General features: G+C 39.9%; 1 protein-coding gene across 5 annotated transcripts in view; it reads left to right on the top strand.

Moving 5' to 3' along the window:
• The first annotated feature begins 2,292 nt into the window (after positions 1–2,292).
• TBC1D5 (TBC1 domain family member 5) overlaps positions 2,293–19,060 on the top strand; it is a 318,604-nt gene continuing 301,836 nt past the window's right edge. The window contains exons 1-2 of one of the 5 annotated variants that reach the window (XM_032183437.1): positions 2,326–2,353; positions 7,683–7,766. Coding sequence is in view for 1 of the 5 variants with exons in the window: in XM_032183435.1 (XP_032039326.1) it covers positions 2,326–2,353 (28 nt within the window). In the remaining 4 variants the exon portion in view is untranslated. Of the gene's footprint in view, positions 2,354–7,682; positions 7,767–19,060 lie in introns of all 5 variants that reach the window. The other 4 variants (XM_032183435.1, XM_032183438.1, XM_032183436.1 and 1 more) reach the window with 4 other exon arrangements.

Here is a 19,060-nt window from a genome sequence, read left to right as displayed (position 1 = left end):
TTAGATATCCTATGCTCATATAATTACTCCAGTAGTTATTTAGACAACTCACAATTGCCTGATTTGAGTACACAGTTGGAGTATGTGCCAAAGGCAGGTGCATACTTTTTTTTTTTTTTTTTTTTACAGTAGCACAAATCTACAGGTTTATAGAAAAAAGGTTTTGATAATTTCAGGGGAAAAAAAAAAAAAAAAAAAAAAAAAAAAAACAACATTTAGTGAATCCTGCCTATATCTTCAACATACAATGTGCTGTAACTCTTTACATTGCCCTTTCACCTCCCAAATGCATGCTACTTATACACGTGTTCTTATATAAAATGCACTGAATTCCAAAGGCAGAAAGTATGTATTTCCATGTGTTCATAGTGGACAGGTCATTGTGATATACACAGACTGACTGTAGATGGCTGTATGATTTCTAAATCAAATGCTGTGTCCTGTATTGAACAAAATTATTTCATTACTGAGCTCCTTAAAGTATTCAAAACATTTATTACTAGACAAGAATTAGATGCTTGACTGCTTGGCTTTTATTTTTTTTCTTAATATTGAGATCTACTCCAACATAAAAGACAGACAAACAGAAAATCATTATTTCAAACAGAAAATGAAGCAACCTGATTGAAATTAACAGATATGAAGACATACAAGGAAATCCTTATGTCTTCTTCTTTATATATATATATTTAAATCTACTATCATTTATCTTTAAATTGCTCTTTCTACTTTACACATTCTGTTGTCGCAAGAAATTTAAATGCATTGCTGTAAAACACTACCATCAGCAGGCTGGAACCTACTTTGGTCTCTCTTTTCTTAATCAAACATCTGGGAACCAAAAACATCTGTAGACTGGCATGGAGTTAAGATTTCCTCTCAAAGTATCTTTGGTAAATCCACACGGATGGGCTGATTATCTTGCCCTGAAACAGCCCACAAAGCAAAAAAGTTCTCTGGAAATCAGGAGAATTATAAGAAATGTCGTCAGAGATGAGATACAATACATTCATCATATAATTACTAAACTTAACACATTTTATTCTGGTTTTGTATTTCTAGGTACCTCTGATTGACCCTTCCTATGGTGCCCTGACGCACGATGTGAGAATCAAACTGCACCAATTTTAGGCTCATTGTTCCAAGATGCAGACTCAAATAATACAGCTGCTTTAGCTAGTGCTGGATTAGGGACGATGTCTCTAATTTATCCTTTTTGTCCTGTACTTGCATACCCCAAGAACAGCTAGGGTACGCACTGCAATAGAAGGTGCAATTAGGAAGTTGTCACAAATTGCAACCTGGGGTAACCTTCATCTTTGAATGGTTGTTGTTACAGTTCTTCTCACAAGTAAAACAAACTCCAGGGTACTAGAGTTTGTAAAATAGCTCACATTTCTTCTAGAGAGAAGAAATGGGAAAGTGTCAAATGAGAAAGGGTCAATGCCCAAGGAGCAGTAACTCAGTTTCCCGTGCCTCACACACCCACGGCTCTGCCCACCCTGCAGCCGGAGCACTGGGCAGGAGGGGATGGGTCATCCTGGGTGCCAGCAGACACAGCTGGGCACATCGCTTCGTGGTTTTGTGTTTTTATGCTCGTGACACCTCTTTCCTCCTTCCACGAGGAAGTTTGCTGAGTGGTTTGAACCCAGCCAGCAGGGGAGCAACGTACTGGATCCACTTCAAATAACCTTAACTTCAGCTGACTCCTGAGTTTGTTTCATGCACATAAATCCCCCGGGCTTCCGCAGAGGACGAAAGGCCTCGGAAAGAAGGCAAACCTCCTCATTTCAACAACTCCTAGCGCCCCTCTTTCGCCAGGAGCGGGCGGTGACAGAGCTGCGCGGCAGCCCGGGGCAAGGCCAGACCCGACCCTTCCCTCCCTCCTCCTCCTTTTGCAGCTCTCCCCGGTCCCCGGAGCACCCCCAGCCCCCCGGGGCACCCCTTAACCCCCTCGCCCACCCCAGCTCCCGGCCGTGCACATGGAGCAGGCGCTGCGGGCTGTGGGCGGCCGCAGCCTCACAGCGCAGCGGGCGCCTGCGCTCATGGAGCCGGGGGGGGGGCGGTGGTTGAAGGGGGGAAGGCGGCGCCATCGCGCGTCCCCGCGGGCGGGCAGCGAGCCCCAGCCCTTCCCCTTCCCTTCCTTCCCTTCCCCTTCCCTTCCCCGGGCCGTCCCCCACCGCCTCCCCCTGCCCCGCGTCCCTCGCAGGGCGCCGGGCCGGCGCTGGGGGGCTGCGAGCCGCGCAGGGAGGGAGGGAAGGAAGGAGGGGAGGGCAGGCGGGGGAGGGAGCGGGGAAAGACAGAGAGAGGCTGAGCCAGCTCTTCATGCCACTGCAGGCAGCAGCAGCAGCAGGTAAAACCAGCCCCGGGGCGTCTGCTCCCCTTCACCCGCTTGCCCCCCTCTCCCCCGCAGGCAAAGCGCAGGCCCCCGCCGTGGCCTCTCCCGGCTCGCCGAGGCCGGCGGCCGGCGGCGGGCAGCAGCGGGGCCGGTGAGGCCTTGGCGCGGCGGGGCTGCCGCTGCTGCTCCGCTCCGCTCCGCCCGGCCCGGCCCGGCCCGGCCCGGCTCGGCGCAGCCCGGCCCGGCCCGGCTGCTGCCGCCCCCGGAGCGCCCAGGGCAGGTGCCGCCCGGCAGGGAGCTGCGGAGGCACAGCCTCGTTCCTGGGAGGTGGAAGCAGGGAGGGAGGAGGAGGAGGAGGAGGCAGAGTGGTCACAAGGCTTTCTTTCCCCTCCGGATTTTTTTTTAATTTATTTATTTTTTATTTTTTTTTAATTGGTGGTGGTGATGCTGGTGGCTGAGGAGGGGAGCTGAGGGCTGAGCGAGTGCTCTTTTTGCAGGCCTTGGGAAAGAGTTTGGAGGAGGAGGCAGGTTTCCCTCCACTTTGCTGCCTCCAGAGACTCTTCCTCCTTGTTCCCACCTGCCTGCCCCCGCCTGTGTTAGCTGACCAGCGCGCTGCCTTCAGACTGACAGATGCAGATCGAGCTTCGCTGTCACCTTTCAGATCTAGTTTACCTCTCACCTTTGTTTTTCTACAGCAGCTCAGGTGCTGTAGGAAGTATGGATCCCAGTGCAAGTGCTGCAGTTAGCACGTTTTAACTCATTGCGAGTTTTATACTCACATTGCTGTACTGCATCCACCATGCATTTGAGATTCAAGTGGTGCTGAGCATCCTGGAGGCTCTGTGGTCTGCTTTTAAGGGTCAGTTTTAAGGAATGTCCCATCATGTTGACATAACGTTGCTTTAGTGGTATATATAATTTTAAATACTTAACAACCAACAAACATGATAGTTAATACGTGAAAGATCCATGTTCCAAACTGTACTGGATTGGGAATCAGGACTCGAGAATACTCTCCTATTTTTGCCACGTGGCTACACAGCATTCGTTCACCACCTTGCTGTCAGTACTCCTGCTAACCTGCCTTTACAAAGTACTCTGAAGCTTGGTTAAAAAGCACTACATAATAGAAGTATTTCTTTTCATACCAGTGAAATTTCATTGAACTTGTGATTTGTCAGTTCAGTTGTTTGCCGCACTCTAATTCAGCTACTTGCTGCTAATGTCCCTGTGAAAACTAAGCCTTCCAAAATGTATCCCAAATACACGTGGGCTGTTTGTTGGCATTGAAAATATTAAAAAAAAAAAAAAAAAAAAAAAAAAAGTAATACTGAGTTAAATTAATCCTAGATCCTACCTCTCTTAATCATCATCTGCTGTTAGCTTTGTAGCTTGCCAATTCAAACACCACAAGGCCTAGAACTGGGAAATAAGAACAGCATATTGTTTATGGGCAATAATGATTTTTCACTTTTGAAGCCAGTCCTTGTTTTGTAAAAATTGTCTGACTTACTGTCATTGTGAATAACTAATTGTTATATAATAACTTTTTTTTTTATTGAAATGTGTGGCCCACTCATATCACACACATGTAAACAGAAAACTAAACAAAGCCTGCCCCAAATAAATTGTTGAGTTTTTAAACTCTTTGTACACTTTCTTACTTGAAATTGGTAATTTCCATTGGGCCAACAATAAGAACTTAGCCTTATATAATTTGTGCACCTACATCATGAACTTCAGCTTATAACAAAGTATGAGAGCATGAGTGATTCCTCTCTACATATAAGTGTATACTGGAAAGAAGGTGCATCTTTTTCCTCCTCTGGATTTTATGATGGCATCATAATTTGTAGAAATCCTAGATATAGTCAACTCCTACGAAAACCGAACATTTCAAAAGATAATAAGAGCATCCTTTTGTTAGTGATGTGAAGATCAAGGCTGTTCTCCAGCTTTGTGCAAGCGTGACAAAGTAGGGGCTTGTAATGGTAGTGTTGTTCAAGGAGGAATTAAGCTGGTGAGGTTCTTGTGTGTTTCACTCCATTTCACCTGAGAAAAGCACGTGCTTGATTTTACACAAATAGTTTGCAGTTTCTGCTGCAATGGTAGCAAAGCTCACTTGTCATGCAAAAATGGTTCTTATATCTTTATCTTTTAAATGCTGTGGCACCTACCTTTCAGCAGTATAAATGAAAACATTCCTCTCACGTTTCCCGTTCTTTGCGTTATAGCACTGGGTTTACTTGAACATTGTTCTTTTCTCTTTGCTTTGCTTTCAATAGCACTTGTGTCTCTTGGACTTTGCTACCTCAAATTAACGTGCAAGAAAAGTGGGATTTAGGGAAAATGTGTTGCACATACTCTGCCTGCCTATAGTTTATGCAAATATAGAGATCTTTGCTGTCTCTGGGTTATTGTTGTATAAATTCATTTTTTTACTCCGGACGGACTATGCAAAGAACGGCTTTGCACTTCTCCCTGAAAGGAATTCTGTTGCTGAAGTCTTTTTAGAAAGTTTACTCTGAGCTCTGTCCTTAGGAGTTTTATCTTAAACTGTTAGGTATGCTGCTGTAATTGGCAACAGCTGTTGCTGAGAATTGTGGAGGATAGACAGTTTCGAAGATAATCAGCTCCTAGTCCATTTGAGGCTTTGTTGATTAGCACGTGTAAGAGAATTTTGGATCAGGAGCTGGTGTTGACTGCAGAGTGCAAATGTGGTATGGTATGTAAACTGCTTGGCTTAGCCTCTACGCTGCTCTCTAGTAAGCTATAGGTTGTGTGTTTCTTCTAAGCCCGGAAATGTGCCCAAAACAGGCCACTCTGTAGCCCTTACATGCACAAATATTTGGCTGAGTTGTGCACTAAGAGGAAGAGGGTTGTGAAACAAGATAGGATTTGTTTGCCTCTGTTGGATACATCAGTGAAACTTAAACTTTTTTGACCCCTAAAAGAAGGGGCTTAGTTGTAGCCATTTCCAGTTTTGGGGAAAGCTGCTACTGTATTCTGTGTTTTGCTTGACAGTGTTTTTGTTAGTGAACCAGGTGTCATTGTGTGTTTGTTTGTTTATTTCTGATATTGCAGCGTGGCCAAGTACTTTATAAAGTGAATTTGAAAATGATGCAGAATTTGAAGTCCTTGTCACGCTGGATAGCATTATAATGGGATAAATCTTACTGTTTTTATTTGTTGAATAGAAAACAGAATGATTTCAATCGTATGGGAATCTGTGTGTGACAGTTGTTGAGGAGCAATAGTTGACTGTATTTACACTCTGAGAGCTGGAATAAGAAGTGAGAGCCACACTAGAGCAGTTCCTCAAACTGTGTCCAGACCTTGGAGATGAACACGCTGCATTTAGCAATCCATGTGGGTAAAGGCTGATGGATTACTAAACAGAACAGAAATAGGTATTTTGCTTCTGTCAAAGCTAGATGTGGGTTTCTCAAAGGACTGGACTCATAAGATGACCTGAAATCTACTTGGAAATAGTTTGAAAATAATAGGAGGAATGATACATGTATGTCACTGGTGTTAAACTGAGTGCGGCACAAAGAGGCAGTATCCCCGTATCTTGTGCTCTATTTAAAAAAAAATTACTTCTGTGCTATTAAAGTTGAGGGGCTTTTTGTTCTGTTAATGGGTCGGCAAATCTTTATTTTAGGTCTATTAAAGAACATTATTAGCACACTACTAATTAATCTAGTTATGCGAAAAGTTTGAATTGCGTGTAGTACCGTACTGAGTCCTGTGGTGCTGCATTGGAGCGGGGATCAAATCTGTCTTAGATGAACATTTCACCTTAAATGTTTCAGCATCAGTTTTAGTCTGAGTGAGTTTTTCTCGACGAACTTACAGTTGGCTAAGCTGTTTTTAAAAGTGTATCAAGATACTGAGAATCTACCATTTACTTCTCTGGATGACTTGTTTCAGTGATTCATCTTTTCCACTATTTAAAAATAAGGCATGCAATTATTGTTTGAATACATTTGAATGCATCTGTCTTTCACTGGTTCTTGTTATCTTGTCTGAATTCTCTATGGTGTCGGGCTGCCTTAAAAAACTTGATTTGTCCCTTTGACACAGTGTTTTCATTCCTCTGTATGGTGACAGCCCCTAGCATTTAAAGACAGATACAAATTTAAAAATACCTAGTCTTAAAAGAGGATCAACAGATCACAGATTAATGGGCTGACCTGGCTGCTCCAGGACTCTGGAATAAGTTTAACAAGTGTGCTGATTCGAAATGTTTGTCTCACAATGTTTTTTAACATCTGATCTGGAACATCTGTTTAACAAATGAGTTGGAAAGAAAATCAATATAATGTGATACAATTATACCATTTTGAATCTTCCCAGCTATAGAAGGAAAGTATTTATTGGCTATTTTTGATCGTTCTGCATGATTTTTAACACTTCTGCCACCTCTGTCTAGTCATGGGCCTATGCTGTTGCTTCGGGGGCTTGTTCCTAATGTTGTTGGCTGTGTTGTACAGGGATGTTTTACGTCTCTCAGTTTTTACACTTCATAAATCTAATTTATGTTGATGGTGATCCAGCCTCGCCTTTTCTGTATTGTTCTCCTTGTTTTATTTCTCTTATGCTTGCCTCTTTTATTTATTTATTTTCAGAAACATCAGCATTTAAACAACTAGTTTTAGCCAAAATTGCCCTTTCTGTTAGCTGTAAAACTGACCATAGATAAAAACCAGCTTAAAGATGGCTTTGGTTTTCACGCTTTTCTAAGATTTTTCCTCCCAATCAATTTTGTTCCTCACTTTTGTTTTCAGCTTCAGAAATCTTGAAACCTTAGGACTACAAGCGTGTACGTGCATGAGATGTTTGTTTAGGGAGGTTTCAGTGATTTCTGTCTGTCTGTGTAATCAGATTGCTATCAGTGGTTCTTAGACTATTCACAGTTCCCAGTCCAGTGATTTATTCATTTTAGTCATTATCATGGAATGTATGATAACTTCCCTGTGCTGGTTACTGTGAGTAGTGCTAGAAAACTGTTGCTAACAGTTTTTAAAAAGCTGATGTTTTGCCTGTTGGCTGCTTACAATCCTGGGACATTTGGTTTCATTATTGAAGTTTGACATCTTTCTTTCAGCACATTACAGATAGGTGCTAAGGGGAAAACACGTCCTGCTCTGTCCTTTGAGCTGAGGGTCTCTGTAACAGACCCTGCTTGCATCACCTGCTGAGCTGTCCTATTTAACCCTTAGACCCACACATTGTCCCTACACCTTGGTAGGAATTACCAGGCAATGAATGTCTGAACTGTGATTCTTAGACTTTGATTGTGCATGCTTGATACTAAGTGCTATTTTTGTTTAATCTCCAGCTTTTCCACAACTGGACTTCTGGCTTTGTGTTGGGAAGAAGTACAGATGTCTGACGTGTATTGAGATTAGACTTGAATTTCAAGGTGTGGAACTTGTTAAAAGTTTTAAAGTATCCTTCTAGAACTGCAGAGGTGCCGTTTTGGCATTTAGACTGTGCTCTGATGTTAGTATAAGTACTGTACCTTGGATAAGGTGAATTGTCAGCTGGGCCATTGTTTTTATCACTTATCACTGTGAACAGCAGGCTGTTTAAAGGAAGTTAGAAAATCCCAATTGTGGAATAATCCCCACACCAATTTGTGTCACTTTGTAATGGTTTATGGTGCTGATCTTGAATTTTCATCCATGTGGTGTTTTCTAGGCGAGTGTTTTCTTTATCCATTGGATAATAAGTAATCTTTCTACAAGTTTTACAATACTGTATTTATAATCTAGCTTTTCACTGTCATGCTCTTCACTTGTTTGAATTGAGAAGAGTGACTTGAAGCTCAGCAGTTACTTGAGCAGCGCTGATGATTTTCTTATCTATTGTGCTTTAAATGCATCAGCAACAAACTTAATTAGCCAACACGCTGCCAGTTTACTTACATTTTTTAACTTTGTCAGTCTCATACACTGCTGATGAATATGAATGTATTCTGGGTCCTGAAATTTTCCATTAGCACTGCTGGAGGTGACCAGTGGCTTCTGCATCCCATATAATGTGGATAGACGCACTCTTTTCCCAACCTTTTTTTCCTCCTGCCATTGTTAGTAGCAAGGCAACATCTGTATCTGGTTGATGATCTGTCTGCGTTTTAATGCTTGGACCGTGGTTTGTTGCAGAGTTGAAAAATGTTGCTCTGTTTTCTAGTTTTTCTGCAACAGATTCTCTTTCAAAATTGTGATGATTTTTCTTTCTTCTTACATCTGTGCTTTAGAAGGGGTTGTCAGTGTTCCCGCTGTCCTTTTCAGATGTAAGTTTAGCCACTTTTAAATGCAAAGACTTTAAAGACTTTGGTATATTTCACATTTATTTCACAATCAGTTTCGTATCAGCATCCTTGCTGCACTGTAAATGTGAACAAGAGGATCCAATGTCTAGGTGGTACTTTCTTGACTAAATTTTATCTACAGTATTCATGATTAACACGTAGTAGTTTGGCAGAGCCTTTCATCTATAAAAGAAAATGACACTAATCATTGTCAGTGAGAGGGAAGCGACTTTCTCAAGGCCAACCAGCACCTCAAAGGGGAAGCTCCAGTTTGAACACAGGTTTTAGGGTATCCTACTGCAGATAGTTCAAGATTAAGCTGCAAAGTATTTAATAAATCACGTAATTTAAATGAGTTTGCCAAATTGTGGAAATGAAAAGATGACTTAAATAGACACACTAAATACTGGGCTATGTAAAACACATTTGAGAAGTATGGTGAAAGACTAGTTATAAGGAGAGTTGTACTAATAATTACAGGAAGAATACAAGCAAATCTTTAGTAAAATACTTCTCTGAATTTAAATCCACAAGGTTATTTGATAATTGTGCTGAAGCACAATGGAATAATTAGTTTCTGTAGTGAGAAGGATGGCTTTCAGCTGATACTGATGCTTGTTCTGCATGTCCTGCTTCCTGTAAAAACTTTGCTGTACTTTCCAAACAGTGGCTTGGAAATGTGCAGCATATACAGCTGGTATTTCATTTGGAACTGTGTATATATATATATATATATACAATAAAAGGAGAGCTTTGCTTGACTTTCAGTTATTCATGAGTCCGCAGCAGTGCTTCCTCTTTTAGGCCTGACTCATTTTTAATGTACATCATTTGCACATATGCCTACAGTACCAATAAATACAGTTTGGAGAAAAGTTAATAAATCCAAATACTCTTATCCATGCAATTCTTTATGTATGTATATATATATATATGTATGTGTGTGTATGTATGTGTATACACATACACATATATGTGTATTGTGTGTAGACTGATGGACAAAGCTGGTGCTGCTTGTGATGATGCCTTTCAACGTTCATTGTACAGCACACTCTTTATGTGTAATAAAGTAAGCAGTTTAGAATAACAGACCGAAGAGTTGATCATCTTTGGTTTTAATTGCAGATTGATGAAAATGTACAGCAGATAATATTTAAAAGATTATTTCCTTTTGAAGTTTGCACATATTGGGACCCCTGTAAATTTCATTTCCGTAGCTGTTTGAGAGAACCGAGGGTGAGGGTGTGCAGAGGAAAGGGCAACAAGCAGGCAGCAAGCAGGAAGCTGGTGACTTCCTGTATGCGGAGGAAACTTCTGCCCAAATTAGTGGAAAAGTTTCTTCTGAACATATCAGTGTTGCTCTGTGTTTATCTTGCACCAAAAAAAAAAAAAAAAAAATCAAACAAAAAAAGGCGTTTTAGATTGCCAGAGTATGTGCATTATTGTTAGGACATGTTGAATTTTTTTCAAATGTGCTTTTCAAAGAAAGCAGCCAGCTACAAGAAATGAGAACATTTTATAATTGAGGCTAAACATCACCATAATTTTCTGTGAAATGACCCCTCAAATTTTATGTTGGTACTTTGTTTATTAAGATTTAAATAAGTTTATTTTGGCCAGTTCTACTTTGAAATTAAAATTTTTTTCCTATCTAGCATTTCTGAAAAACCCAGCAACCTAAATTACCATTTTCCCAATCTGATAATGTGTGAAGTAGTATAAATGTTTTACTCTCGCTACTTAAGCATCCTTGTATTCCACAAGGCTCCCTTTTGTAGTCAGGATGGATTTCACCTAGTACAATGCTGCTTTGCTTTTTGGATTTGTGCAGTGCTTCCAGCTGTAACTGCACTGTCCATGGGTCTTGATTTGCAGACTGCTTGGTTCAGGTGCAGGGTGATAGTTGGGGCTTGACTGCAGGTCAGGGAATGGGAAAGAGGCTTAAGGGTCAGATGAAATGCGACATGCATGGGGCAGGCTACGCCTTTACCATTTCCAGCTACTATAAATGTAGCTTTTCTGAAATGGTGTGGACCCGAGCAGTTTGCTGGTTGCTTTTGTCTCCCACCTTTGATCAGTGATGATTCTTGATTTGGCACGCCGATAGGATAAAATGTCAAACTTCTGTCTGCAGAGAAAGAAAAACCATTTTGTGCCCAGTACTGACTTCTGAGTTTTGTCTTGAGCTGTAAGCATGTTATCAGGGTGAAGTGAGGGGCGTTCTGTATCTGAGAAGAAATGAAAGTGTATATTGGAGAGGTAGGGTCAATATTACTTCTTAATAACCATATCTGATGATGACATCAGGTGTATACTTGATACAGGCATGGTGCCTTTCCCCACAAATGCAGAATCCATTTATCTGGGGGTTCAGCCCTTATGAAACCAAGTGGGGAAGAGACAAGACCAGTAGCAGCTGTTACCGCTGGACGTAGCTCCGCTTTCACATTTTGCACAACTGAGGTGGGTTGGGGTACGGACACAGAAAGAGCAACTGGCACTGTCAGCTGTTGGAAATCCAGCTGGGGTGCTGTGCTAATTGCATAGCCCTCCTGTGCATTCTGCAGTGTCAGTGATTGCAGTAAGTACTATTTTGCATCTAGTATGTTCCCTTTTTTTTCTATGATCTTTGGGGAGTTCAGAGAAAGTGTCAAAGTTTTTGTATATTAGAAGAAAGCTGGGTGACTGCCTATAAGTCAGTGTTCAAAACTGCCACATGCTGGGAATTAGAGCACACTGTTGCTTTCTCATAGCTGTTGGGTGAGGCTAGGTTTTCACATTAGTTTACAGGAATAGCATATGATATCAGTCATTGGTATAATTTCCACCGTGAGTAATTTTATCAGAGGGCAAATGTAGGCTGGGTGAACATCATTTTACACCATTTAACAATTTACCCAGTTTGGGATAAAAGTTTGTTGATAAGACTCGTTATAATTTTTGTAGGTTGACTGAAGTGCTTCATTCTCTAGAGCTGCTGTTACCTATCACTTAGTCCAAAAGCATCCTAATACAGATAGTCTTTTGCTAGTATTTCTACACAGTGTTTCCAATAAGACTTGGGATAATCTTCTCACAAATTCTGTTAAGCTCAGAAGATTCAGACTTGCACAATCCCCTTCCAGAAGTAATGGATCAATCTAGCTCAAACCATATAAACTGGAGAAAGGAGAACAGAAGGGTAGGAAGGGGGTGCCTAGGGCTCTTAAACCCATGGGTTTTAGAGGAAAGCCTTCAACAAAAAGCTTATAAAGAGGGATCGAATAGCTTTGTAAGCATCTTTCTAACTTTTTTGCCTTTTCACATGAAGCATTTCTTTCAGATCCCTCTCACCTGTTTCTCTGCAGTCTCACTGCACTAATGCTTCCAGCCCTCAACTTTCCTGACAGTGCAAGAACCTAGCATACTTCCAAGATTCCACCTTCTGAAAAACTGGAAGAAAATCAAACCAAACAGCGTGTCATGAATACTTGCTGGCCATTATTATTTCCTCTTTTATTTATTACAGTGTATGTCTCTTAGCACTTTGTGATTTTTTTGTGGGTATCAAGATCCTCTGCTTCTGTGTTTGCAAGTGGTGAGTAGGTCCAACTGCAACAGAAGTCATGGTAAGGTAGTGTTGTAGGTTAATCACAGTAAGCACCACACAGCTGCTTACAAGAAAGGAAATGTAGGCAAGGAAGAATGAATGTACTGCCAGTAAAGGTACAGTCTTAAATACTGAGGCAGATTGTATTGAATAACTTCATCTGTGGGAATAATGGAAGAAATAGACTTTTAACTGAGTTCTTCCTGGACTATTGTAAGATACTATGCAATGATAAAGTTTTGAACAAAAAGAATAATGTAAAATGGCTGATGAGAGACACAATCAGTAAAGATGGTGTGCAGTTATTAAAGACTTTGGCAACCAGTAAGATGAGTATTTTAGAAGTTGAACACTGCATGGCTTCACTGGGAGGTAAGCTGGATTGTAGGGTGGGTGGGGAAAATGATAATTTTAGGTGTGTAGGCAGATTGAATCTTACCTATATAATTCTTGTTTAAAAACATGAACAAGGCTTCAGATGAGATGTGAATATATTTGAAGATGAAGAGGAGTTGAGGAAGATCACCTCCTCATTTTGAACCTGTGTGATGAAAATGGTGCCAAGGTGTATGTGATACTGAGAGAGGAAATAGCAGTCAAGAATTTCTCATTTTTCTCAAATGTTCAGTTTGCACAAGAAAGAAAAATCTCTTCAGTAGTACATAATCTTAAGTTGACACTGCTTCTGATGTGCTTTTCACTATCTGTACTTTCCCACCTTAAAAAAGGACTCGCGTTTCCAGCAACGCTCTGGATTGCTGGTATTACATTTCAACTCATGCTTCTCAGTCAGACAACTTCTACAATTATTTTTTAGATTAACTTCAGAGTAAATGAAGGTTGGGTAGCAGTTTCATTTTTTTCAACGTGATAGAATTTAGTTTTCAAAGTCCTGAGCTACTTTGCAATGATTTCATCATTGAAAAGGATCCGGAACTGACAGCAGTAAATGAACTGCCAGTTGACTTGAGACTAATTCCTGTCTACAGTTAAGAATTTTGCTTGGTGAAATGTTACGGTTACGCCAATTTTATTGTTGTTCATTTTGCTTAGCTTTAAAGGAGCCAAAATAAGTGTCAAAGGCAGAAATCTGTTCTAGCAGCTAGTAATGGGTTTCTAATGATTCAGTGCTATGTCTGTCTGCAGCATCTACTGAGGGTACTGTGGCTTTCTGTGCAGTCCCTTTTGATATGCTAACCTCTTACTTGTAACTCTTGAGCTGCATTTTTGCACTTTCCCTGTCTTGACAGAATGTTTCAAAATATTTTCGCTTCTATTTGATATTTGCCTTTTCCGAGGCTGAAGCTATGTTCTGCTGTCAATTCCGCTCAAAACCTGTGCTGCCATTATGGTATATTGACTTGAAGACACGAGTAAAGGGTGGCAGACAGTGAAATGGAATTGAAATGCAAGCAGGCCTTCTAATCACATATACATGTAAACAAATGGAAAAATGTTTAATGATGTCTGTCATCTTGCAAAGGTAAAAGAGAAGATCTTTCCACCCTGGACCTTTGCTTTGATCCCCTCCTGTCAGAGCTTGAGCCCTGCCATCCAGCTTCTTAGCGTTTCTGAAGACTGTCTTACAGGCAGAGCTCCAAGTTCAACTGCTTGTGTAAACTCTTATCATCTCTGACACGTGGTCATGGACTTCACAGGATGATGCGGGGGTATTCCTGCATCCATGGGCATATATGTTACAATAGTGTTTGAAGGACTGGTGATTTTACTAATATTATAAGGAAAACAAAGAAACAAAACACAAACCTCACCCAAACTCCATCTATCCTCAGCCAACCTGGTCTCTGGAGGAGATTTTCACTGTGGCCTCACTAAGAAAAGAGATCTGGCATGAGGTCTGGAATAGTTGCCCCTTGTTAGCAACTCAGTTGCACCTTGGTGGTGGAATGGCAGAGATCTATCTTCTCTGGGTCTAGAGGGAATGACTGTGGTGAGGTGAGATTAAAGCTATGCTTTAATTTTTATGCCCAATTAAACTTTCATTTGAAATGCCCTTGTGTAATAACAGGGTGGGCTGGGGGAGTGACTGGGGACCACGTGGGGTTTCTCAATCTCTGCTGCCTTATAAACCTTGTCAAACTGCACCAAGTGACATTTAGTAGGCAGTATAAAAAGGAAATGTCTGTCACCAAAAGTAAGCAAATAAAACCGAATGTTGTACTGAACATTGAATGACTGCATCTGAATGGTTAGAGTCTGCTGACTGGGTGCAATGAAGCCTGAGGTAATCACCTCTGCCTTTCTTAAAACACTTTTTTATTTGTTTGTTTTGTTTTGCTGGATGTCGTCCGATCACGTTCATCTCTTAATTGAATTCTTTTTTTTCTCTGATTTTTCTCCTTACACATCTGATCCTCACAATTTTTTGTATTCTCTAAGGCTTGTATGAGGCCAAGTGATAATGATTTTCTTACTATGAAAGACAAGACTCTACTTGGTCTTTAATTGAAAAGTTCGTGCACGGTATCGTGCATCTTTGAGCCTTCAACAGTTGTGGACCATGACATATATGCTTGTGTCACCAAGTCTGTCTTGGTTCTGACATTCATGAAATGAGGTCTTGAAATACCACCTGTTCCCTTATTCTCTAATGAACAAAAAAGGTAATTTTTTTAAATTTACATCTCTTCATCTCTTTCATTATGCTATAGGAGGTACAGGGAGATTGTTGGTGTCTAGTCAATGTAAAAGGTGCTGTGTAAAGTAGTTCGGAATTCTAGATTAGATTCATAAGCCTTAAATATAAACATGGTATTTTAAACAAATTATGTCTTCTCTTTCAATGAATCTTGATCCTGAGAGTGCATCCAGAGCATTCTGGCCAGAAAACAGCTGCCATTCCTAGAACTGTATCAGAATGTGCAAAAACAAGAGGGGGGAAAAAGGCGAGAATAACTATTCTGTGATAACGCACCAGGGGGGCTTTCTTCTACACACCTGTAGTGCTGACTTAGTCTGCCTTAAATGAGAAATATCTGATGGACTGTATTTACTAAAGGTCATCTGGTCAGCATCGCTAGCCTCAGTGACTGGTTTGTGCATTAAGGCAATGTTATGGCAGATGGACTTTTATTAGAGCAAGTGAAGCGATTCATTCTTAGTGTCAGACCATGAGAACACAACAAAGTTTTGAAATATGCAGAGTAAAAGTAAATTAGATTTGGATTTATAAAAAACTTCTACTCTTGCTTATTTTTAGTTCTTTAGCTCACTCACTTGATGTGGTTTACAGGCAGTGAACTGAGGATTTTTGTTCTAGGATTCTCTCTAGTCCAGCATGTGGAATAAAGAAGGGTGAATGGCTAACCAGGGTTATTGAATGTTAACCCAGTCTAGTAAGTAAACGTACAACTATCTTGGTAAACCTTGGATGATGTAATCTTCATGATATCTTGTGTGCCTAGAAAATCCAACTGGAGCAGGCTTCTTTTGAAGTTGAAGATCATGTGAAATTTGTATTCACAGTGCACCTCTTTTGATCCTGGAGGTAATACCTCATAATCAAAAAAGTTAAAGAACATTAAGATTACACTGTCTAAGCTGATGTATTTTACATTAGTAAAAGTACAGGAAATTGGGAAGTACACTGTATAAAACTCACATGGGCATTATTCCTGCTGTTTATGTTTGACTTGGCTTCACGTTTAGATTTTGAGCTTTAACTGATTTAATTATTTAAGCTATCTTCTTTTTGTGATAAGTGTTACACTCTTTGAGGAAATTTAAGATTAAAATGAAATGAATATTTGTCGTTGTAAACACTCCAGACAAATAGCCCATAAATAGTAAATAAAATAACGCCCTTTCTTTCTGGCCAGCATATAATTTTGTGAAATTAGTTTACTCTGAGGTATTGTATGTGTAACTGTACAATACTGAAAACATCTTTAATAGTAGTAGGGAGAATTACTTCAGTGCAGTTTATTTTTTAAGACATAATTCATTACAGCATATATTCTTTGTCTTTTTAGAAGAATTTTAGAAGACTTTTGTTGTTGTGTGTTGCTGTTCTGAAGGCATTTGTCACTGTTAAGGAAATTAATTGATCTGATGGTTCAGAGGAAGTTTCTTTTGGTCACCCATGTTTTTGCTGTACGTCGAACCATACACTTCTGGATGCCTGCTGAGTAAGCACTTAGTTCCCGAAGTCAAATGTTGAAGTCCTAGGCTTCTGGCAGCTTAGTGTTTGTTCTGGGAAACAAAATTGGTCAGTACCCATGAATCAGGAGCAGCTTCTCTGTTGACTTCTGTGATGGAAAAATCTTCAGCTAAACAAGCTTGAACTGAGCAGTATAATTATAAGCAAGATAAATTTACTGGAAGTGAGAGGTGGGAAGAAGAGGGTATGCACCAGCCAGTTAAGTTCAACTTTTTTCTGTCCATTGTTTGTACCTCTGTTTCTATTCTTTTTTTTTTTTTTCTTTTTTTTTTCTGCTGTTACTTTTCTATATTGGTTATGATGCCTGCAGTATGCTCATGTTACTTCACTTGATCTGGGTTAAAATTTCATTTCAAATAAGGTCATATCTAAATAGTAAGCTTTGAATCTGGTTTTTAATGAGCAGCAACAGAAAGCTTATAAATATACTGTAAAATTACACTGTAAGATACACTGAAAAGGGTTTAGTTAATGTAGGATTTTTTTCTTCTTAAACTATTGTTTTGAGTTCCTTATGAAGTAAGGATAGGCAGAATTACGTAGGCCAGTAGAGGCAATGCTGAGAATCAGGAGTTGGGAAGGATAAATAAGGATAGCTTTTAAACAGAAAATATGGATGTTTTTAATTACCTTTATTTTGAATTAAGACCATAAAATCATGTATGTTAAGCATGCGTTAGTCTTCTAGTGGGATGAGTTTTAGATCCAGATCTGTGTCAAGTCTTGAAAGTAGCACTCCAATTTCCTTGGGAATAATAACATATGGATATCTTGGAGTTCAGCTAATGAACAAATCTGAACAATTGTTCAAATTAGACAGGGGAAGAAAAATTTGGTGAAAAGTTAGTTAAACTTTACATTACCTATTTAATAAGTCTTGGTCCTGGAATTTAGGTGACAGTAGGAAAAATAAGATTAGTCAGGAAAACCAGGCTTATAGTTGTTTTGGGTCTGGGTCATAGACATCTGCCTTGCTAAAGCAAGCGTGATTAAAAATCCCAAAAGCTTAAAACATCAAAAAATTCATTGTGTGAAAAAAGCTCAGGGATTCCTCATTGTTGGCTGCAGTTCTGTGTTTGGCTTTGAAGAAACTGACTTGTTTTATAGTTTTAGTCAAAGATCAACACAATCATTTGAGCCTTGACTTTCTCTTCCATGTGTCTGACAGTGCTGGCGGCGTTTTCTTCTGTCAGGCTTTTGTTGTTCAAGATCAACTCTTTGGCTCCCTGACACTGTAATGAGGAGTAAACAAGCCCTATTTCTTTGAGACAATTTGTAGTACGTTTCCAGTGGATTCTGAGTTTAACAGTATTGGTCTAATAGTTATTAAATCATACAGTTTTAGTGAGCTTCGTTGCTCTACTTGTAGTTGCATTGGGGGAAAATGAGTATCACAGCCCCGTATGGAGGAGTACATTTTCACACCAGATAATACCAGCTTCTGCCATCTGCTGTTACCTCTCTGCTTGCTTTAGGATACCACCTCCTTTAGTAGTCCTAAGACTACTTAATAGCCACTTATTTTGGATGTCCTGCTGGGCCTTTTTTACTGATAAGAGTGTTAGATAGTTGCAGGTTCCCGTGTACTTTCAATTAAACATTAATACAGAAAGGGTTAATAGATCTCTTACTCCATACACCCATCTCTTCTCTACTTTCACCACTGTCCCAAGAATATTTGAGCTTATTTTTTTTTCTTTTGCTCAATTTTTTTTTGCCACTGGTTTCCTAATTTTCCTATCCGTCAGCATATGTTACCACATTCTCATTCAGAGGCATTTGTTCTCATACATGGGGCTTAAAAATACGTGTCTGTCATACATATGGTATAGGTACCCAGCAAGGTTTAGAAGATAGGATGTTGCTGAGAAGCCTATGTTTAAATTTCACGTGCTGTCTGTGATTAGAGAACATTGCAATGGTGAGAATAGAGAACATAATGGATTCCCTTAAGAGTCAACATTTAGGGGAATTGATCCTGTCTAGCAGGCATATAAACATCTGAGGCCTCCTACATCAGTGATGTTAAAAAGAAGACAGGATAGTATGTCTTCAAGAACCGTTAATGCAAAAGTTTTTGTTTTTGTGTTAAATTCTATTGGTTTCTATTCCACGTTCTAATCAAACAAGCTTTATTTTCATTTGCTTCTCAGTAAATGCTTTAGAGTCACCAAATAATTTATTGTGCATTGATGACATTTTCAGCAGGCCTGGAAGTAAAAAGAATTAAAGGAAAGTTATGTTGGCATACGTTTAAGGAAGTTTGCCTCTTGTATTTCAAAATGAATATGGGGTAAGTTGAAGCATTATTTCCATGATTTTTCAGTGCTTTCACACAGTCATTAATTAATGTTAATGTCTCTCGTTAACAAGTGAAATGACATACTCAGATTGGAGCATAGGTTCCCTGCCTGCTTAGAGCAGTTTTGGTTAGCCTTCACTTAGGTTTTGTTGTTAAATTTGTACAAGAAAGTAAACTATTTAGCATGAGGAGAAGATGAACCCTTTCCCATGCCTCTCAAGATTAATATGTTGGAGTGAATCTTGGGTAAATCAGCAGGGTATGTTCCTTGACTGAGGTTCTGTGAACAATTCCATGCCAACATACATTATCCACTCAATGATCAAAAGGTA

Source organism: Aythya fuligula, chromosome 2, assembly GCF_009819795.1.
Source record: "Aythya fuligula isolate bAytFul2 chromosome 2, bAytFul2.pri, whole genome shotgun sequence".
NCBI classification, from domain to species: domain Eukaryota; kingdom Metazoa; phylum Chordata; class Aves; order Anseriformes; family Anatidae; genus Aythya; species Aythya fuligula.
Note: the sequence above shows the minus strand (reverse complement) of the source record. Positions and strands in the feature narration are given on the sequence as shown.